The sequence below is a fragment of the Scyliorhinus canicula genome, chromosome 5, assembly GCF_902713615.1.
Source record: "Scyliorhinus canicula chromosome 5, sScyCan1.1, whole genome shotgun sequence".
Lineage (NCBI taxonomy): Eukaryota > Metazoa > Chordata > Chondrichthyes > Carcharhiniformes > Scyliorhinidae > Scyliorhinus > Scyliorhinus canicula.
This window is the reverse complement of record NC_052150.1, coordinates 201,914,393-201,937,698: the sequence shown is the minus strand read 5'-3', so window position 1 is coordinate 201,937,698 and position 23,306 is coordinate 201,914,393. Positions and strand designations below refer to the sequence as shown.

Sequence of the window (23,306 nt, the reverse complement as noted above, 5' to 3'; positions counted from 1 at the left end):
CTGGCACACCAGCTTCGCAAACGAGATGCGGCTAGGGAGATTGGGGGAGTGAAGGAGAGGGGCGGGAAGGTAGTGCAGAAGGGGCAAGAAGTGAATGGGGTCTTCAGGGATTTTTACAAGGAGTTGTATCGGTCTGAGCCGCCGACGAGGAGAGGGGGAATGGAGGACTTCCTAAACAAATTGAGGTTCCCAAGGGTCCAGGAGGGGCTGGTAGAAGGGCTGGGGGCGCCAATAGGGCTAGAGGAGCTAGTCAAGGGAATAGGTCAGATGCAAGCGGGGAAGGCGCCGGGGCCAGATGGGTTCCCGGTGGAATTCTACAAGAAAAATGTGGACTTGGTGGGACTGGTACTGGTACGAGCCTTTAATGAGGCGCGAGAGGGGGGGGTTCTGCCCCCGACAATGTCGCAGGCTCTGATCTCCCTGATATTGAAGCGGGATAAAGACCCCGTGCAGTGCGGGTCCTACAGGCCTATCTCGCTTCTGAACGTGGATGCCAAGTTGCTGGCAAAGATCCTGGCAGCTAGAATAGAGGATTGTGTGCCAGGGGTAATCCATGAGGACCAGACAGGGTTCGTGAAGGGGCGGCAGCTCAACACGAACGTGCGGAGATTGCTGAATGTAATTATGATGCCGGCAGTGGAGGGGGAGGCTGAGATAGTGGTAGCGCTGGACGCGGAGAAGGCATTCGATAGGGTGGAGTGGGAGTACCTGTGGGAGACGTTGGAACGGTTTGGGTTTGGGGAAGGGTTTATTAAGTGGGTGAAGTTGCTCTACTCGGCCCCGACGGCGAGTGTAGTGACAAACGGGAGGAGGTCGGAGTATTTCGGGCTCCACCGAGGGACCAGGCAGGGATGTCCCCTATCCCCCCTACTTTTCGCACTGGCGATTGAACCGTTGGCGATGGCACTGAGGGGTTCAGGGGGGTGGAGAGGACTGACTAGGGGAGGGGAGGAACATCGAGTATCGTTGTATGCGGATGATCTACTGCTGTACGTGGCAGACCCAGAAGGGGGAATGCCGGAGATAATGGAACTATTAGCAGAGTTTGGGGACTTTTTGGGGTACAAACTAAATTTGGGCAAAAGCGAGGTTTTTGTGATACACCCGGGGGATCAGGGAGAGGGTATTGGGAGACTCCCCTTCAAGCGAGCAGGAAAGAGCTTTAGGTACTTAGGGGTGCAGGTGGCAAGGAACTGGGGGACCCTCCACAAGTTGAACTTTTCCAGGCTGGTGGAACAGATGGAGGAGGAATTTAAGAGGTGGGACATGGTACCGTTGTCGCTGGCGGGGAGGGTGCAGTCAATCAAAATGACGGTCCTCCCAAGGTTCTTGTTTTTATTTCAGTGCTTGCCCATCTTCCTCCCTAGGGCCTTCTTCAAAAAGGTGACGAGTAGCATCATGAGCTACGTGTGGGCGCATGGCACCCCAAGGGTGAGGAGGGTCTTTTTGGAGCGGAGTAGGGACAGTGGTGGGCTGGCACTACCCAATCTCTCGGGGTATTACTGGGCGGCAAATGTGTCAATGGTGCGCAAGTGGATGATGGAAGGGGAGGGGGCAGCTTGGAAACGAATGGAGAGGGCGTCCTGTGGCAACACAAGCCTGGGGGCCCTAGTAACGGCACCATGGCCGCTCCCCCCCACGAGGTACACCACGAGCCCGGTGGTGGCGGCCACCCTCAAGATATGGGGGCAGTGGAGGCGACACAGGGGGGAAATGGGAGGTCTGTTGGCGGCGCCAATAAGAGGGAACCATAGATTCATCCCGGGGAACATCGACGGGGGATTTCAGAGCTGGTACAGGGTGGGCATACGGCAGCTGAAGGACCTGTTTATAGAGGGGAGGTTTGCGAGCCTGGGAGGGCTGGAGGAGAAGTTTGAGCTCCCCCCGGGAAACATGTTCAGATATTTACAAGTGAAGGCATTTGCTAGGCGGCAGGTGGAGGGGTTCCCCATGCTCCCCAGTAAGGGGGCGAGTGATAGGGTGCTCTCGGGGGTCTGGGTCGGAGGGGGGAAGATATCAGACATCTACAAGATAATGCAGGAGGCGGAAGAAGCATCAGGGGAGGAGCTGAAAGCCAAGTGGGAAGGGGAGCTGGGAGAGCAGATAGAAGACGGGACGTGGGCGGATGCACTGGAGAAGGTCAATTCTTCCTCCTCGTGTGCGAGGCTGAGCCTCATTCAATTTAAGGTGCTGCATAGAGCTCACATGACGGGGACAAGGATGAGCCGGTTCTTTGGGGGTGAGGACAGGTGTGTCAGATGTCTGGGAAGCCCAGCGAACCATGTGCATATGTTCTGGGCATGTCCGGTGCTGGAAGGGTTCTGGAAGGGGGTGGCAAGGACGGTGTCGAAGGTGGTGGGGTCCAGGGTCAAACCAGGATGGGGGCTTGCAATCTTTGGGGTCGGGGTAGAACCGGGGGTACAGGAGGCTAGGGAGGCCGGAATACTGGCCTTTGCGTCCCTAGTGGCTCGACGAAGGATATTAATTCAATGGAAGGACGCGAGGCCTCCAAGCGTTGAAACTTGGATTAACGATATGGCTAGCTATATTCAGCTAGAAAGGATCAAATTTGCCCTGAGAGGGTCGGTACAGGGATTCTCCAGGCGGTGGCAACCTTTCCTTGACTTTTTAGATCAGAGATAGGCGTACGGGGTCGTGGCAGCAGCGGCCCGGGGGGGGGGGGGGGGGGGGGGGGGGGGCAGCAATGGTCGTGGGGGGACAAGCACGACTGTAACGCGGGCAAGTCTGTTCGCTGCTCATGTCTGAAACTGTACGCTGCCTTGTTTGTTAAGTTGTTGCTTGGGGGGGGGGGGGGGAGGGCTGGGGCGCGCGAGAGGGCGGGCGAGGGAGGGATATTTGCCTAGAGGGATTGTGTTGTAAATAATTTAAAAATTAGTAGGGGTAAATGTCTGTATGGAAAAACTCTTTCAATAAAAATTATTTAAAAAAAAGATTATTAGACTTTTCAGATGGAAAAATTGGGTGCTTGGGGAGAGTGGAATGAGTGCAGCTGCAAGGTGTTATTTTGAGGAGTGTGTGTGGGAGAATGATGCGAAAGTCAGAGGCCTGGATTTTTGTATAGTCGTGCAGATGCCAGGTAACTTAACATTGTGATGGGACTGGATCCAGAAGTCCCCCCCCCCCCCCCCTCATTGCTGACCGATCCTATTATTGTCAGTAGGGGTAGGGATGAGCTGTGGCTCGCACATTGGGGATGCCAAAACTCAGCAGGGCCATTTGAACTCAGAACACAATTTTCATTGGAGTGGGGGCCTTATCCTGCGGTGTGAGAGTTACAAATTCTTAGACAAGATGTAACTGCTCTTGAGGGTGGGGTTAAGGTCTTTGGACCTGTCAAAATGTCAAATTATTTAAATGCTTTGTCCTTTCAATGTTGAAAGAAACAATCTGTGACGGAGTTGAAAGAAAATCTGCCCTTGCAGTTTCAATACCTGTTTGTTGACATAACCCCCGAAGCGCTATCATTATAACATTATTACTGCTCGAGTGTTTCTGCAATCATATCATTTTTACATTGGGAAACTGTAAATTCACATTTTGATTGACATATCAGAGAGGTAATTAACGGATTAGCTGTCTTTGATGTAGGATTATGAATGCAAATGTTTATTAGAACAGAACTTGAGTATTGCTAAAAAGAGATTTTTGCTGTCAAAGCTTTCCATCTTGTACATATCAGGACGCAACAGAGAATGTACCAGGGAGCTATTGTTCTCCGTGCTTTTGTTTAATTTTAAAAGTTGCAATGCCTGGACATGCTGTTTCTGTTTTGCAGAGGACAGGACCCTGTATATGAAGCTTCTAGCAAGTGTATATGAGCTATGTCGCAAGCTTTGGCAACATGTCTCTCTTTTCAGCAATTGGAGTCAAACTTGCAGCATAGCTCATATACACTTGCTAGAAGCTACATGTATTGATTTGCATGTGACTCCAGACCCACAGCAATGTGGCTGACTTAACTGCCTTCCGTGAACGCCTAGCAAGCAACTCTTAGATTTGTTTATCATTTCCCATCTTAGTACTTTCCTCTCTTCTCTTTGGTATACCACATCTTCCACAATTTGATCTTTTCGTGCAATTTTGAAGGGCAGGGAAGTGTCCTGCCCAATATTTATCCATCAACTAATATAATTAAAAACAGATTAGCTGGTCATTATATAATGGCTGTTTGTAGGATCTTGCTATGCACAAGTTACTGCATGCTTTTGTATGTTCTAAACTAGTAAAAGGCACTAAATAAATTCAAGGGGCTAGATTCTCCGCTGGCGCGTTGCTCCGTTTTGGCAGCATCCTGGGGGTTTCCCTACGGCGTGGTGCTGCTCCACAATGGGAAACCCCATGGACCAGCCGGCGTAACGGAGCATCCCACCGGTAGGGTGAAACACAAATGTGGTGAGGTGGGATGGAGAATCCAGCCCAAGTTCTTCCATTGTTTCTTTTGTCAGCATTATTCAATAAGGAAAGAAATTGCACATCACTTTAATTGTTTGCTTCTTTAATGCTGCTTTAATAGGACTTCTAAAATGTGGTGGGTATATTCACTTTCTTCCTCTAAGAACTTGTTCCAACCTTTTGGATTGCATTCAATTAAACCAACCAAATAAAGATTGAAATTCTGTTAATGTAACTGATGCAGTTCAATGTTAAATGTTCTTTCCTTGAGCAGGTGCTAATGTTAGTGATGCCTTGTCCTCGATGGCTAAGAATGTTGACTCTCGGAGACTGACCAACTTCCTGAGATCTGCTTGTCAGGTGCTGTATTTCACTTGGGTACCACCATGCAAATACATATCAAAAGATTTCTGCAGAGATCAGGGACGATGTCACAGCTAAATTAACTCTGACCATTTCAAAATCAAAATGTTTTGCATACACACATACATGTAATTTAACAGTGGACATTTAACAGGGTTGAGGAAAATGGGAAGGATGAAAGTTCAATGCAGCAACATGATTCTTATGATGATTTAAACAATACATTCTAACAGTATTTAACATGGTAGTTCAATACTCCTTGGACATGCTTGTGATATCAAGGAGTGGATTCTAGATCAAGCTGTGACTGTATAGATAGTTTATTTTTTGTGTTATCTTCCCTGCTTGCTAATAGTATCTATCACTCCATTACCATGACAGGTAATTTCCGTGTTGCTTGAAGAAGATCAAGCCGAGAACCAAGCGAATAAGAACTTAGAATCAAAAGCAGCCAGTTTGTCAGTCAGCGATGGATGCTCTCAATTGAATACAAACTTGGCATTTTTACATGGTAATAGTTTGAGGTGGAATATCAACAATATTCATATTGCATTGTCCCCCCATGTAACTTATTTGTTAAATCAACTTGCAATTTATTTTAAAAAAATATAATGGTGATCATGCCTTCAGTTATTTAAATCCCAAGCTCTGCAGTTCCCTCCCTACACCTCTCCACCTACTACCCTCAATGAAGACACTCCTCAAAACCTACCTCTTTGACCAAGCTATTGATTATCTGACGTAATGTCTCCTTATGTGGCTTGGTGTCATATTTTTCTTTTGTGAATTTCCTTGCAACATTTGACTGCGACAAAGGTGGTATAAGTTGTTTTGTCATTCAGACCTTCTTTCAGTGGAAAACTTTCACCTTAAAATACAATTATTTTGGTATTATGTTCTTCATTTGAATCCCGTGTCAGCCACACTGGCTCCAATTCTGTGTGACTGATGGCACGTAATTTCAATTGTCAGTTTCACATTCTGTGCATTTTGTTGTTCAATAACCTGCCGAGCAACACTCTCCCTGGGTTGTCTTGCTGCATTGTATAGCCTGCCCAGAGTTTCCTGCCTGTCAATTTCTCTCCCCTTGGGCTGAAACATCACATCGTGCTTTGCACTGGTTGGTGAAGACTTTGCAGGCTCAGACTATACCACTTGGTGGGGCTGTATCATCATATTTTTAAAAATGACATACTGTACATTGTACTGCCTCATTTAAATTGATAAATACAAAATTGTAGATGTAGGAAATTATTTATTAAAAATTCCACAAATACTCCCAAAACCTAATTTTAAGGTTACATTTTAGTAGAGCTTGAAATAAAGAATATGTGGCTTTGTTTTCTTTTGTAGGTCGTGAGGTGTTATGTCTCCATTTTTCGCCAGTCCAGAGACAAATCCTGCTTTCAGTTCACAGTCTTCCTAAAGAGCCCGGGGTTGTGCAACTGGCCAGCAGTTACATGATCTGTGTTTGGAATATCTGGGAACCATCAGCTCCTCAGAAAGTCCTGGTCTGTGAATCCGAGGTTTGTGAAAAATTAATTATTTATTCGTGACAATGTGTTATGGCAAAGATTATTGATAGTGAAATAGAACTTGACAAAGGAAAAATTCATCATCTTAACATCATATATTCATTCAAAAACTTCAGACAAATTCATAGTGAAGTGGCATTGGATTGTCAGTACCTATGTAGTTCACATGGTGTAAAGCTGAGCCCTTCTTCCATTTCCTTTCTGCACCTTCTTTGCCCCTTCTTTCTTCTTTCTTCTTCTCCAGATAGCATCCTTGATTATTCGAGGGTTGGTGGACACTGTAGTTTTTATATGCGGCAGGGTGAGGTGGCTGGCCACAAGTCTCAAGTCTATCTCCGCTGGAATGGGGATTGGACCCTCTGCTGTTAGTCCATAAGACTGTAAGTCATAGAAGCAAAATTAGGCCACTCAGCCCATCGAGTCTGCTCCGCCATTCAATCATGGCTGATATTTTTCTCATCTCCATTCTCCTGCCTTCTCCCCATAACCTCTGATCCCCTTATTAATCAAGAACCTATCTATTTCTGTCTTAAAGACACTCAGTGATTTGGCCTCCACAGCCTTCTGTGGCAAAGAGTTCCACAGATTCACCACCCTCTGGCGGAACAAATTCCTCCTCATCTCTGTTTTAAAAGATTGTCCCTTTATCTGAGATGGTGCCCTCCGGTTCTACTTTTTCCTACAAGTGGAAACATCCTCTCCACGTCCACTCTATCCAGGCCACGCAGTATCCTGTAAGTTTCAATAATATCCCTCCTCACCCTTCTAAAGTGTTGGTGATATTCTAAAACGCACTTGCCATTTAGCCAACTGAGCTAACAGACGTCATCCCACTCTTGATCTGATCTTTAATTTTTCTTGTCTCCCTGATTCGACATTAAACTCATCCACTCTAAATTACCGTTCTCCTCCGCCCTTCCTCTGTTTATTTCTCAACCCTTAAATCTCATATCTTATTGGTTAAGGCAACAGACTCTTGGGTGGAATCATCCCAAAGTTTGTCAGTGTCCGTTTCAGTGAGAGAACCAGGGTGTGGCTCTCCAGCTGAACAGTGGAATTTTCTATATCGATCATCTAGCAGGACCCGACAGGATTCGGGGAATCCCCTGCACTCAACAAGCATCGGGACCCCCACCCCCACCCCACCATCACCACCACTGAACAAGCATCGGGGCACATGCCCATCCCACAAGCATCGAGCACCCTCGCCCACCATATACAAGGGAATCTGCCGTTGGCACTGCTACCCTTATTTTTGGACTAAGTTGACGAACTTGGAGTTCAGTAAATTGTGTGAATGAGCTTTATTCACATGGTTCCTTTATTAAGAGAACCAGAAATCAGGACTTACCATTTATTTCTGTGTTCAGTAATACATGTCGCCTTAATAATAGCACAAGAGGTTGTTTTCTTGTTATGGTCAGCAAGTGCTGTAATGTTGCAAGAAATGTACTCCTCCAAGTCATTCTGAATTATGTGAAAGGCAGCAAACTCAGTAGATTCCTTCTGAATGCTGCTGGCTAATGTTCCCAGTCAAAGATACCCAGCTTTCTGATTTCAAGCTAGTTTTCAATCCAGTCACATTGTAAGCTTATTAACTAAAGAAATGCTATGATTGGAGATGCTGGTGTTGGACTGGGGTGAGCACAGTAAGAAGTCTTACAACACCAGGTTAAAGTCCAACATGCTTGTTTCAAACACTAGCTTTCGGAGCACTGCTCCTTACTTCACCTGAGGAAGGAGCAGTGCTCCGAAAGCTAGTGTTTGAAACAAACATGTTGGACTTTAACCCGGTGTTGTAAGACTTCTTACTGTGAAGGAATGCTGACATATTGTGACATCTATTGCAGGTGCAATGCTGTTGCTTTGGCCCAGGTAATGTGATATCTTTGTTTGCTGGAACGACGGATGGTTCTGTAGTGACTTGGGATCTTCGTGAACACTCCATTATGCACTGCAGTCTTCACATTGGGGGCCAAGAATGGACTTTCAGAACTCCAACGTTCTCAACTGGTGAGTTAAAGATGCAAAAGTGAGTGTATGAATAATTAGAGAGAACCAACCCTGAATTATAAAAGATAGGTAATGTCTGACAAATCTAATTGCGTTTCATTTTAGTAGATAGGAGTGTGCCTATGGATGGTTATATGGACTTCTAGAACCCATAAGAGACTGCAAGCTAAAATTAAAACTTGTGGAAGTAAAAGCAAATTATTGACCTGGTTAAGAGTTTAGTTAAATGGTAGAAGGCAGAGTGTTGGGACAATAGGTATGTACTCAAAATGAAAGGCAGTGACTATTGGTGCCACAAAGGAACTTTCCAGGAACTCAACTGTTTTGTTATATTTCTAAATGATTTGAATAACACAGTAGGAAGTCATTTTGCTATTGACATAAAGAGTGATGGCACTGTATGTAATGTAAACGGGAGCATATCATTGCAAAGAATCATTGATATATTAAGTAAGTGGGCAAAGCTGTGGCCGATGGCTTTCATCGCACCTAGGTCTCAGGTCCCCAATTTTGACCAAAATGTGTTTATCAATCACATAAACCTTTAACACTGGTATTTGAAAATACAATTTTTTGGGTGGTAGTACTTTTTGCCCTTGGGAGCACAAAGTCTCTTTACCTTGCTCTCTGGATCTCCAGAACTACCCTTGGTTTGGAGCTGGACCTGTAACAACTGGAAACACTGGGCCATCACAGGCATGCAAGTGAGATGATGTGAGGGGGGCTGAGTGGGTCCCTAGCTTACATACACATTTTGAACAAAGTCAAAAAATGTACAGCTCCGCCACAGGATTCAGCTGCAAAACTGCAGATTAAATTACAGGAGTGACTGGAACATGGGATGAATAATGCACAGGGACTTGCATTGTTCAGTCTTTCTTGTAGACGTGAATATTTTCCTGCCATATTTGCAGCATTAACAAAGCTCTTCCCTTGACAATTTTGGATATCCAAATTTCCAAAGCAATTGTCTTCAGATACTCAGATCAGAAGTGTGGGATTGTAGCTGGACAAGACGAAGAATTTGCTCTACAACTTCACCAATGCTGGTCGCAAGTCTTAAAATGACTTAATTGGTCCACATGACGCACACCTGGTATTGGCTTGTTTCGGTGGTCGCACCTCATGTATCTGTTGCTGGCCTGGGTCCGCTAGTGTCAGCAACCGGCATTTGCCCTGATTTGTCGGCCCTGTGCCTAGGCATGGTTTTTCAATGTAAGTCTGCTTCTGCCTGCTGCCATTGTTACTTGTTCAGTGCTCACTTTGCACCCCAACACCCAGTTGCCATGGCTTGGGTGCTCACCCAAGAGTACTGAGAGTATAATGGGGATCCAGGAGTATGCTGAAGATCCTGTACACCGTTAAGTGTGCTTTGAAGTGCCATTCAGATTTCCAAGCTGCTAATCTCCAGTCATAGATAGTATGCCATGATTTTGGAGACATAGTATACAACCTCAGGCTTGTGAGGTATACAGTTGCATACAGCTGTGGAGGGGGTTTTGGGCAGCATGGTAGCACAAGTGGATACCACTGTAGCTTCGCAGGGTCCCAGGGTCGATTCCCCGCTGGGTCACTGTCTGTGTGGAGTCTGCATGTTCTCCCTGTGTCTGCATGGGTTTCCTCCGGGTGCTCCGGTTTCCTCCCACAGTCCAAAGACGTGCAGGTTAAGTGGATTGGCCATGATAACTTGCCCTTGTGACCAAAAAGGTTAGGAAGGGTTATTGAGTTATGGGGTTAGGGTGGAAGTGAGGGCTTGAGTGGGTCGGTGCAGACTCGATGGGCCGAATGGCCTCCTTCTGCACTGTATGTTCTAAGTTTATGTCTAGCTCCTGGCAGAGAGTGGCCATTTAAATAAAGTCCTACAGATATCACTTCAAGATGAGTCTTTCGGACCCAAGACCCCCTCCACAGATGCTTCCAAACTTGTTGAATTTTTCCAGCATTTCCTGTTTTTCTTTCATATTTCCAGCACCTGTAATATTTTGCTTTTACTTCAAGATGCTGTTGTGTTTTCCCTTCAAATGTACATTGTGCAGTAAGTATATATCTGAAAACAGTCAATCTTCGGTCACTGTCGTCGTCCTCCTATGAGCAATATTTGAACAATACTGAGAATAGGTTGAGCACCCTCTGACTGCAGACTATATATGCTGCATGAAATCAAGAAACATAGGATTCTTAAGGGGCTTGATAGGGCAAATGCTGATAGGATGTTTCCCCTGATGTCAGGGTCTAGGATCAGAGGGCATAGTTTCAGAATAAAGGGGTGCCAATTTAAAACTGAGATGAGGAGGAATTTCTTCTCGCAGCTGGATGTGGTTTTTGGAAATCGTGGCCACAGAGAGTTGTGGGGGCAGAGTTCATAGGCGGGAGTCTCCGTAGCCCGACACCGAAATTGAGAACAGCGATCGGGCAGAGAATGGCTCGCGACGCCGAAATCGGTGCAGATGCCGGTTTGACGCCAGTTGGCGATTCCCCGCTCCCTCCAAATCGACGTCATCGGGTCAGTGCGCGCGCAGTTGCAACGTCATTGGCGCATCATCAGCAGGCCCACCCGCGTACCGGCCTCCCCGAACAGCCGCCGGAATGTGGCGACTAGGGGCTTTTCACAGTAACTTCATTGAAGCCTACTTGTGACAATAAGCGATTATTATTATTATTATTATTATTATTATTATCATTATTATTATTATTTTTATGCTCCACCTCCGATAGGCCGAGTTCCTGATGGCGTGGGCCACATGTGGTCCTAGTGGTCGGGAGCCTGGGTGGGTCGGTTGCGGACAGTCCCAGCAGCGCCACACTTGGCCAAGATCTGTGCCGCTGGCCGGGGGGGCTTCTGATAGGGCTGGTGGGGAGTGGTAGGGGGTGGTCAGGAGGTGGGTTGTGGGGTCAGGGTGGGCGGGTACATGGTCCAGCGGGCAGCGCCATGTTTTCCAGTGTGACCGGTGTGGGTGTAGGCATGTGCAGCTTCAGATTGCCAGCCCTGCTCATATGCGACCTGGGACCCAGTGATTCTCCGGCCGATTTCTGCACGTTCCGCGGGTGTTTCACATGGTGTTAGCCCATCACTGGTACCGGAATCATTGAGGGTTTTGTGCCAATTTTCCCATCATGGAACCCCACGGATTCTCCATCGGTGCCGGAACGTAGCCTCAGGAACGGAGAATCCAGCCCAATGTGTATATTTAAAGCTGAGATAGGTAGATTCTTGATCAGTCAGGGAATCGAGAGTTATGAGGAAAGAGCAGGAAAGTAGATGTGAGGAATGTCGGATCAGCCGTGACCTGATTGAATGGTGTAGCAGGCTCAAGGGGCTGAAAGGCCTACTCCTGTTCCTCTATTACTTATGGTCTAAGAAAAACTGGAGCTAGGCAGCAGAACAAAATGTCATATTATCTTACGGTGCACCCACAATTTTAATGTCACTGTGGAGCGCTTTCCACTGGCAACACTATAGAGCAAGTCTGAAATCCAGGTACAACATCACACCACTTTTATTTGAAATTATATGTGGAGTGTAATTCTAGTGTTTATAAAAGCACCTGCCTGCAATCAGTCTAAAGGTTCAATCAGTGAGGATGTTGCTGCTGCAACTGTTGAAACATTTATGCTTAAAATTACCATGGGGCAGGAAGGGGATCATCAAATATTCTACCATAATAATCAATGCAAACATGCGTTGAATAATGTAAATGTTACTACAGGATCTCTTTCTGCTGATCTACCAAGGTTATAAGAACATAAGAACTAGGAGCAGGAGTAGGCTATCTGGCCCCTCGAGCCTGCTCCGCCATTCAATGAGATCATGGCTGATCTTTTGTGGACTCAGCTCCACTTTCCGGCCCGAACACCATAACCCTTAATCCCTTTTTTCTTCAAAAAACTATCTATCTTAACCTTAAAAACATTTAATGAAGGAGCCTCAACTGCTTCACAGGGCAAGGAATTCCATAGGTTCACAACCCTTTGGGTGAAGAAGTTTCTCCTAAACTCAGTCCTAAATCTACTTCCCCTTATTTTGAGGCTATGCCCCCTAGTTCTGCTTTCACCCGCCAGTGGAAACAACCTGCCCGCATCTATCCTATCTATTCCCTTCATAATTTTAAATGTTTGATAAGATCCCCCCTCATCCTTCTAAATTCCAACGAGTACAGTCCCAGTCTACTCAACCTCTCCTCGTAATCCAACCCCTTCAGCTCTGGGATTAACCTTGTGAATCTCCTCTGCACACCCTCCAGTGCCAGGACGTCCTTTCTCAAGTAAGGAGACCAAAACTGAACACAATACTCCAGGTGTGGCCTCACTAACACCTTATACAATTGCAGCATAACCTCCCTAGTCTTAAACTCAATCCCTCTAGCAATGAAGGACAAAATTCCATTTGCCTTCTTAATCACCTGTTGCACCTGTAAACCAACTTTCTGTGACTCATGCACTAGCACACCCAGGTCTCTCTGCACAGCAGCATGCTTTAATATTTTATTGTTTAAATAATAATCCTGTTTGCTGTTATTCCTACCAAAATGGATAACCTCACATTTGTCAACATTGTATTCCATTTGCCAGACACTAGCCCATTCATTTAACCTACCCAAATCCCTCTGTAGACTTCCAGTTTCCTCTGCACTTTTCGCTTTACCACTCATTTTAGTGTAATCTGCAAACTTGGACACATTGCCCTTGGCCCCCAACTCCAAATCATCTATGTAGATTGTGAACAATTGTGGGCCCAACACGGATCCCTGAGGGACACCACTAGCTAATGATCGCCAACCAGAGAAGCACCCATTAATTAATATCAAGAAAATGCTGCTGAAATTCTAAAACTTTGCTGCTGGGAGTAGAGCTTTGAGTACATGTTCATCAGAGCTGCCTCCTGAGTAGAATAATTCAACGTTCACTGAAGTAATGTATAGAATCCATAGAATTTACAGTGCAGAAAGAGGCCATTTGGCCATCGAGTCTGCACTGGCTCTTGGAAAGGGCACCCTACTTAAGCCCACGCCTCCACCCCATCCCCGTAACCCACCTAACCTTTTGGATACGAAGGGGCAATTTATCATGGCCAATCCACCTAACATGTACATCTTTGGACTGTGGGAGGAAACCGGTGCACCCGGAGGAAACCCATGCAGACACGGGGAGAAAGTGCAAATTCCACACAGACAGTCATCCGAGACCGGAATTGAACCTGGGACTAACCACTGTGCCATCGTGCTGCCCCCAGAAGCCTGTAGATAGATTATGCCTGGCTGAATCTTAATTGTAACCACAGCAGAGGATACGTTTAACAGAAGTTGTGTGGCATTGACCAGTTAGGCCAAATGGCATGTTTCTGTGCTGTAGACCATTTCCCTTTTTGAATCGGCTTGAAGCATGATAGATGATATACCAGTTGTGGAGTTCCAACTCCTGACTAAACTTCAGAATTTAAATTTAACTGAATAATGGAAGCAAGGTCCCAATTCAGAGCCTCAAATTCCTTCAGGGTTGGTTTTCCAGAGAAACCTGGTCGAGGTGTACTTCAGAGATACAATCGACAATTTAGCATAGAACAGTGAAGTTGACAGAATTGAATATATTGTATTGAAATGTGTGTCATACTTCAATAAGTATGATTATTTTCTGAATTGTGGGGTTTGACTTAAGTACACTTTCATTACAGATGGTGTTCTGACTGCTGTCAATCACTCTTGCGCAGTGAAGGCTGTGTATCCGGTGTCATCTGCTTGCTTTGATAATCCTGGTGTTGGGCTTTCACTCTTTTCATCCCAGGAAGGTACGTTTTCAGTCTTTACACTTTGTAAGATTTGTTTCATTTTATTTCTATTGAGTAGAACTTTTAAAAATATATACATATTTATTCTGGGGTGGAACGGTGGCGTAGTGGTTAACACTGCTGCCTTACGGCGCTGAGAACCCCGGTTCGATCCCGTCCCGGGTCATTGTCCGTATGGAGTTTGCGCATTCTCCCCGTGTCTGAGTGGGTCTCACTCCCACAACCCAAAGATGTGCAGGGTAGGTGAATTGGCCATACTAAATTGCCCCTCAATTGAAAAAATTTTAAAAAACATGAAAAAAATCAAAACATTTGTACCGGACATCCAACTTTCTGTGATATTTCTTTTACATCTGCTCCAACTGTTAAATGTTTGGATCTCAGTATTTCAAAATGAATAATGTGAGATTAAAATTGACTTTAATTACAGACCTGAGGTGTTACGGTAATGAGCCCTCTTTAAGCATTTAATTTAATTTAATTTAATTTAATTATGGGCTGGTCATTTTCACCTCCATGTATTCAGTTGCTGTTCTTCGGATGGTTAAGGATTCAAATATACTTTGCAACACTCTTGGTCAATGCAACATGTAAATTATTCCTGCCTACATTTTGTTTTTGCATTCTATAATCACTTGATTGTAGTTGCAAATGAAGAGCACAGTGACTTGGCATATCATTTTGCTGTGTTTTTATTGCACCTCCCATTGGGAATGAATTTGTGCCCTGATTGGCACTACCATTTGAGGACTTGACTAAGACCAAACTTTCCACATAGGGAAGTGTGGCTTGAACACCATGTTTGTGTCAGCTGTGGTTATCACCTTGTGGGTTTAAGTTCCACTCCAGCACCTGAGTGCAAAACCCAAGGTGGGCACACCACTTCTGCACTGGGGGGGTGCTGAACTGTTGGAGGTGCCTGCCATCTTTCGGATGAGATGTTAAACCTATCAGGTGGGTGTAAAAGATTCCATGGCTGCTTTATTTCAAAAAAGAGCAGTGGAGTTATCTTTGGTGTATCGGCCAATGTTTATCTCACAATCAATATCACAAAAATAAAACCGATTACCTGACCATTATCACGTCACTGCTGTGGGAGCACAAATTGGCTGCCATGTTTCTTACACTAGAAATGAAATGAAAATTGCTCATTGTCGCGAGTAGGCTTCAATGAAGATACTGTGAAAAGCCCCGAGTCGCCACATTCCGGCGCCTGTTTGGGGAGGCTGGTACGGGAATTGAACCGTGCTGCTGGCCTGCCTTGGTCTGCTTTCAAAGCCAGCAATTTAGCCCAGTGTGCTAAAACAGCCAGTCGCAACACTTCAAAAATTCAATTCTGCAGATTATAAATTGTTTTGGAATAGGTTTATAAAAGGTAGAAATCAAAATATTTTGGATTTGATGGGATAGTTAGCAACTATGCTTTTTGCATTTCGGTTTTTAACGATTTTCTTTTTTGTACTTCAGGACGTTCAGGCTTGTCATTTCAGCTCGCAACACTCGATGAAAGTGGTTTGCTTAATCTGTGGGTAAGCACAAGTCATGCCATGCCACACAAAAGTAATTTATATTTTAGATTGGATTAGTTAACAGAAGTAAATACCCAAGTTTATTCATTGTATACACCAGTGAAAGTTTGTGCAATTTTGTGACTGAGTTGGTGATAAGCCCATGAATAATTAACTGAGAAATGTTCTTTTTGCACCAAAATATCTATGTGATGTGATTAAAAGAAAATTTAAAATTTTGTTCTTGAATCAATCGGGTATTTAAGCAAATCTCACTATTCCCATTTCTTAGTGTTTCCACATCTAAGATATTATTACATCCCTATTCCCAAGAATAGTTGTAATTTTTCCGACGGAGTAATATAGTTTTTTGAAGGCTATCCCAATTACTTCTCCTGAGTTTAAGTTGTTTTGGTAGTGATTCATTTTAATGTTTAAGTAAAGTTTTACAATTTGTCAAATTGCTGTGTTACATGGAAATTAAAATCTGATTTCTTGGAACTGATTAATACCAACCCCTCGCTGTAAATAAGTAAGCTTTGAACCAATTTCCCATGCTTCCCAAGAGAAGTTTTCCCCAAACCATTATTTTGATCTTTGCTATTGCGTGAGTCACATTATAAATCATTTATAATGTTTACAGCTCTTTTAATGAGCTGTCAGCTGTACTCTGGTGTTTATCCGAACCTAGGCTTTGATTTTGGTGGAAACGTGCATTGTTTAGACTGACTAGTCCTTAAAATGTGGCCGTGGTATCACACTCTGGGTGACCTTCACTGCCTTTTTAAAAAAAATGCCTTCCCTGTAAATCTAGTTTAATTTCAATTTGGAAAGAATATAATTTGGAGAGCAAGTTTGCGGTTCATGAATATTTGGTACTCCAGTGTGAAAAATGGTTCATTCCATTATTTATGGAAAGGAAATTAGATAATTACTTGAAGAAGAGGAATAGTAAAGAATATATTGAAAGTGAGCTGGAGAGTGAGGTCAAACTAGATGACTCATTTCACTGTTACAATACTGAAGAAACTTAACATTATCCAGGACAGATGTTTCTGTCACTCAACTCCGCATACACTTTCTCCGCCACTCTACTAATTTCAGCATGCACTATAGAAAACTCACTAAGGTTACTTTTACGCAGCAGTTGTCAGCTCTGCACTCTCCCTCCAAGAATAATAAAGTAATGCACAAAATAAATAACTAGGGATGTGATTTAACGGAAACATTTCCAAGTATCATTTTGGGCATGATTGGCGGGGTCACAGCTGCGTTGGCGAGATCGCGGCAAGTATTTGCTAACAAGGGGAAGCTGCTTTTAAATTCTCCCTCACCACTCACTTCCAGTCAACATACCAGCATGACAGTGCGCAGACTTGCTCCTCGCTTTGGGGATGCCAACCTAACCAGGCTTCTCACCGCTTTCGATGTGAGACGGGACATCCTGTTTCCCCCAGAGGGTCGGAGGTCCAGCATCAGGGCCCACCAATACCGCCTGGGAGGTAGTGGCAGTTGCATGACAAGGAGGTACCCGCACAATGTTGGAATAAGAAAAGCGACCTCCACCAAGCTGCAAGGACAAGTTATCACATTTCTCCTGGTATCAGTTCCACCTGCCAACCCTCAAATTACCAGCCCCCCCCCCCCCAAAATCACAGGCTGGCACCTCGAACCCTCCCCGCATCTGATCTTCCTGCTTGCTCGTCAGAACCCACTGGCACCCACCAGTACAACCCCTTCATGTCCAGATGCAGTGCCCACACATGCCATCTGCTATAGACCCCCTACAGAAAGACTCCTTAGTACTTAGGGAAACGAAGGATATTAAAGGCAGCCTTCTCGGGGACAGAGGTGGAGGAAGGAGAGGAGGGGTGTTGCACTACGGCAGTAGTCAGAAATAAAATAACCATTGGTTCATCCGGTGAGGCTTTGTGGGTGGATCTAAGAAATAAGGGGCAGCAGGGTAGCATGGTGGTTAGCATAAATGCTTCACAGCTCCAGGGTCCCAGGTTCGATTCCCGGCTGGGTCACTGTCTGTGTGGAGTCTGCACGTCCTCCCCCTGTGTGCGTGGGTTTCCTCCGGGTGCTCCGGTTTCCTCCCACAGTCCAAAGATGTGCGGGTTAGGTGGATTGGCCATGCTAAATTGCCCGTAGTGTCCTAATAAAAGTAAGGTTAAGGGGGGGTTGTTGGGTTACGGGTATAGGGTGGATACGTGGGTTTGAGTAGGGTGATCATGGCTCGGCACAACATTGAGGGCCGAAGGGCCTGTTCTGTACTGTACTGTTCTATGTTCTATGTTCTAGGTACAAGCAGCTGAAATCAAGGGATTCCCTGGAGGTGTACAGGGGATACAGGAAAATACTCAAGAAGGAAATTGAGGGCAGAAAGGGAGCATGAGGTAGTTTTGGCTGTGATGATTACGGTGAATCCAAAGGGATTCTTCAAGTATATTAATGGGAAAAGAATAACTAGAGAGAGAATAGGACCCCTCAATGTGTGCAACTGCAGGAGATTGGTGAGGTTCTCGATGAATATTTCTCCTCTGTGTTTACTGTGGGGAGAGACATGAAGACTTGGGAACCTGGGAAAGTTAGTGACGATATATTGGGGACAGTTCACATTACAGTAGAGAAGTTGATAGACGTATTAAAGTGTATGAGGGTGGATAAATCTCCAGACTCTGACCAGGTATATTCAAGAACACTGTGTGAGACCAGAGAAGAAATTGTGGGAGCCCTGGCTGAGATATTTGCATCAAAGTTAGCCATGGGTGAGGTACCAGAAGACTACACAATAGAAAATTTGTGCCCTTATTTAAGAAGGTCTGCAAAAAAACCTGAGTATTATAGATTGGTAAGCCTAACATCTGTGGTGGGTAAGTTACTAGAGAGGATTCTGAGGGATAAGATATACATGCATTTGGAAAGACAGGGTTTGATTAGGAGTAGTCAGCACAGCTTTGTGCATGAGAGATCATGCTTTAGAGTTCTTTGATGAAGTGACTAAGAAGGTCACTTCATGATGAGGGCAGGGCTGTAGACGTAGTCTATATGGACTTCAGTAAGGCCTTTGATAAAGTTTCATATGGTAGGCTGCTCTGGAAGGTTAGATCACATGGTCTCCAGGGAGAGCTGGCAAATTGGATATACAACTGGTTTGATGGTAAGAAGCAGAGGGTAATGGTGGAAGGATGCTTGTTGGACTGGAGGCTTGTGACGAGTGGTGTGCTTCAGGGATCAATGCTTGGCTCATTGCTGTTTGCTATCTATATCAACAATTTGGATGAGAATGTACAAAGCATGATCAGTAAGTTTGCAGATGACATTAAAATAGGTGGTATTGTAGTCAGCGAGGAAGGTTCTCAAAAATTGCAGCAGGATCTTGCTCAGCTGGGGAAGTGGGCCGAGAAATGGTAAATGGAGTTCAATACAGATAAGTGTGAGGTGTTGCATTTTGGAAAGTCAAATCAAGGTAGGACTTCCATGGTGAATGGTAGGACCTTAGGGAGTATCGTGAAACAGAGGGACCTTGGAGTTCAGGTACGTGATTCTCTGAAGGTGGAGTCACAGGTAGAAAGGGCAGTGATGAAGGCTTTTGGCATGCTGCCCTTCATCAGTCAGGGCATTGAGTATAGAAGTTAGGAAGTTATGTTGCAGTTGTACAGGACGTTGGCGAGGCCGCACCTGGAGTACTGTGTTCAGTTTTTGGTTGCCTTGCTAGGAAAGTGCAGAAGAGATTTACAGAGATGTTGCCCGGACCCAAGGGACTGAGTTAAAGGGAGAGATTGGATAGGCTAGGACTTTTTTCTTTGGAGCGTAGGAGACTGAGGGGTGATCTTATAGAGGTGTATAAGATCATGAGTGGCATGGGTAGGATGAATGGTCTCGGTCTTTTTCTCAGGGTTGGGGAAACGAGAACCAGAGGGAATAGGTTCAAGTTAAGAAGGAAAAGAATGAATGGGAACATGAGGAGCAACTTTTTTTACAGAGAGCGTGGTACATATGTGGGTTGAGGCAGGGACATTGACAACATTTAGAAGGCATTTGGACATATACATAGATAGGGAAGGTTTAGAGGAGTATGTTCAAATGCAGGCAAATGGGGTTAGCTTAGATGGGCTTTTTGGTTGCCATGGTCCAGTTTGGGCTGAAGGGCCTGTCTTTGTGCCATAGATTCTATGAAGATAAAATGGTTGCAGGGGACAAAGTGACCTTTATCTTGACGAGCAGAGTTTGTACCTGTAGCAGAAAATAAGCCAGTGGGAACTGAGGAAACAAAGTGATGTGGAGGAATAGTCTAAACAACAGTAGCTGTTTTTGTCTAATTATTCTCAATAGTTGTATTTATTATTTAAAAAATAATTTTGGGAGCCAAGGACTCAGTTATACTTATGAATGTGAAGCAAAAGTTTTCTAGAAATGTGAATTGACAGGAAAATATATATGATTTAAAAAAAATATTTTAATTAAGTTTTTAACGTTTTATACAAAATTAATAAATGCACAAATACCTTTTTTAAAAAAATAACACAAAAAACAAAATGGAAAAAGACCAAAACCACCCCCTTCAGCCATCCAACACCCCCCCCCCCCCCAAAACAGGTAACAGCGACCGATTTTCTGAAATAGAATATAAATGGCCACCATCTCCTTCAATTGAACCCCTCATAGTGTACTAAATCTTCTTGAGGTGCAAAAAGCACCATGCCGAAGCACTTGAAGGGGTTGCCAGCCTCCAATCCAACAGATTCCGCTTTTGCACCACCAATGAGGTGAAAGTCAAGACATCTGCCCTGCACCCGTCCACAGCTCTGTCCCATCTGAAACCCCCAAAATAGCTGCTAGGGGGCCGGGTTCTAGCTCAACATTAAGGATCTTCGACATAGTATCAAAAAATGACTTCCAGAAACTCACCAGCTTGGAACAGGACCAGAACATGTATGTTTGGTGTGCGGGCCCCACAGCGCTCGCACCTATCCTCCACCCACTCAAATACGGCTCATCCTTGCCTTAGTGATGTGCACCTGATACACTCCCTTTAACCAAATATGGCCCAGTCTCGCACACAAAGACATAGCATAAACAACATAACGGGCTATAAAGCGAAGCCGAATAAAATATATGGCAGCTGCGCACCCTTCCCGATGAATTGAATGGATTCTATGCTCGGTTTGAGCAGGAAATAATCAAACTGTTGTCGACTGCCCCAGCAGCCCCAGACACACTCATACGCACCGCCACAGCATCCAAAGTCAGATTGGCCTTCTTGAGAGTGAACCCTCAGAAGCTGACGGGTCCGGACGGAGTCCCTGGTCGTGCACTCGGATCCTGCGCAGACCAGCTGGCAGATGTGTTCGCGGACATCTTCGACCTCTCCCTACTCCGTTCCAAGGTCCCCACCTACTTCAGAAGACCACCATCACACTGGTGCCAAAGAAGAACCAGGCAATGTGCCTCAATGACTATCGTCCGGTGGCTTTGACATCGATCGTAATGAAGTGCTTTGAGAAGTTGGTAATGAGACACTGCAGCACGCATACTGTAACCGGTCCACAGCAGATGCCATCTCTCTGGCTCTACATTCATTTCTGGAGCATCTCGATAATAAAGACTCCTACATCAGACTCCTATGTATTGACTACAGCTTTGCCTTCAACACCATAATCCCAGCCAAGCTCATAGCAGAACTCCAAATTCTAGGACTCTGCAACTGGATCCTTGATCTCCTGACCCACAGACCACAATCAGTAAGGATAAACAACGACACCACTTTCACGATAGTCCTGAATACCAGGGCCACGCAAGGCTGTGTAGTTAGCCCCTCCTATACTCCCTATACACACTGTGTGGCAAAATTTGGTTCCAACTACATCTTCAAGTTTGCTGACGACACGACCGTAGTGGATTGGATCTCGAACAACAATGGAGATAGAGAACCTGGTGGAGTGGTGCAACGATAACAACCTATCTCTCAATGTCAGCAAAACTAAAGAGCTGGTCATTGACTTCAGGGAGCAGGGTATCGTACACACCCCTGTCAGCATCAACGGGGGCCGAGGTGGATATGGTTGATAGCTTCAAATTCTTAGATGTGCACATCACCAAACAGCTGTCCTGGTCCACCCATGTTGGCACTACCACCAAAAAAGAACAACAGCGCTGATACTTCCTCACTAACCCACGGAAATTCGCATGTCCACACTGACTCTTACCAACTTTTACAGGTGCACCATAGAAAGCATCCTATCTGGCTGCATCAATCTGGCTGCATCACAGCCTGATATGGCAACTGCTCAGCCCAACACCGCAAGAAACTTCAGAGTCGTGAACACTGCGCTGTCCATCATACAAACCTGCTTCCCATCCATTGTCTCGATCTGCACCTCCCGCTGCTGGGGAAAACGGACAGCATAATCGAAGACCCCTCCCACCCCGCTTACTCACTCTTCCAACTTCTTCCATCGGCAAGGGAATACAAAAGTCTGAGAATACGAATGAACAGATTCAAAAACAGCTTCCCCACTGTTACCAGACTCCTGAATGACCCTCTTATGGACTGAACAGATCTCTCCACACATCCTCTCTACCGAGTAGTACTACACACTGTATGCTTCACTCAATCGTGTGTCTATGTATTTACATTGTGTATTTTATGTTTGCCCTATTATATATTTTCTTTTCATGTACAGAAGGATCTGTCTGAGCTGCATGCAGGACAATACTTTTCACTGTACCTCGGTATACGTGACCATAAACAATCGATATACAGATCCATGCTTTCACCCTCTGCAGCGCCTCACTTCACACCCCATCATCCAGTAATGGCCCCAGAACCTCCACCCATTTTGCCATCACCCCTCCACCGAATTCAACCCTTCCCCCGTTTTTCGCGCATATATGCCGGAGGTACTGCCCTCCACCGACCCTGAACAGGAGAGAATCCGCTCCAATAAGGAAGATGGCTGCACCTCCGGAAAAGCCGAATAAAGCCTTTTAACAAAACTCTGCACCTGGAGGTACCTAAACATGTCCGAGTCCACCAGCCCAAACTTCTCCTTCAGGCTGGCAAACCACTCCTCCAAAAATAAATTTCCTGCTCTCTCCAAAATTTTGTCCCTCCACGCACAAAATGAGCCATCCAGCCTTGCCGGCTCAAATAGTTGGTTAGGGCAAATGTGAGCCAGCCTTGATGCTGCCCCCAACTTAAAAATGTTGGCGGACTTGCCTCCATATTATTCACATGGCCACCACCACTGGATTCGTTGAGTACTTTGCCAGTGCCATTGAAATTGGCGCAATTACTGGTGCCCCCAAACATGTCCCCTACCATGACTCTGACTCCATTTGATCCCATAGAGCACCCGGGTACCCCCACCACACCAGCACCTTCACCACGTTCATTGCTCAATAATAATACAACCAATTTAGCAACGCTAAGCCCCCTGCCTGCTTCTCCCACTGAACCACCCACCTCCTCGGGGCCTTACCCACCCAAATAAAACCAGAAATAAGCCGCTCGATCTTTCGGAAGAACAACTTGAGCAGGAACACCGGGAGAGACTGAAATAAAAATAGAACTCTGGGTAATCAGTTCACCGTAACTAATTGGGCTTGGCCCGTCAACAATAACAGGAGACTATACCATCTATGCAAGACTGCCTTAGCTCTACTCACCAGGCTGCTGTAGTTTAA

The 23,306-nt window shown here is 45.3% G+C and overlaps 1 protein-coding gene across 5 annotated transcripts in view; it reads left to right on the top strand.

Annotated features, from left to right (window-relative positions):
- The window catches only part of dync2i1 (dynein 2 intermediate chain 1), a 143,133-nt gene that overhangs the window by 98,465 nt on the left and 21,362 nt on the right, over window positions 1-23,306 (top strand). For 4 of the 5 annotated variants that reach the window (XM_038798357.1, XM_038798356.1, XM_038798353.1 and 1 more), the window contains 7 exons: window positions 4,535-4,549; window positions 4,688-4,773; window positions 5,158-5,287; window positions 6,130-6,302; window positions 8,162-8,324; window positions 13,993-14,106; window positions 15,574-15,635. In XM_038798357.1, the coding sequence (XP_038654285.1) occupies window positions 4,535-4,549; window positions 4,688-4,773; window positions 5,158-5,287; window positions 6,130-6,302; window positions 8,162-8,324; window positions 13,993-14,106; window positions 15,574-15,635 (743 nt within the window). The remainder of the gene's footprint in view (window positions 1-4,534; window positions 4,550-4,687; window positions 4,774-5,157; window positions 5,288-6,129; window positions 6,303-8,161; window positions 8,325-13,992; window positions 14,107-15,573; window positions 15,636-23,306) is intronic. The other variant, XM_038798355.1, reaches the window with a different exon arrangement.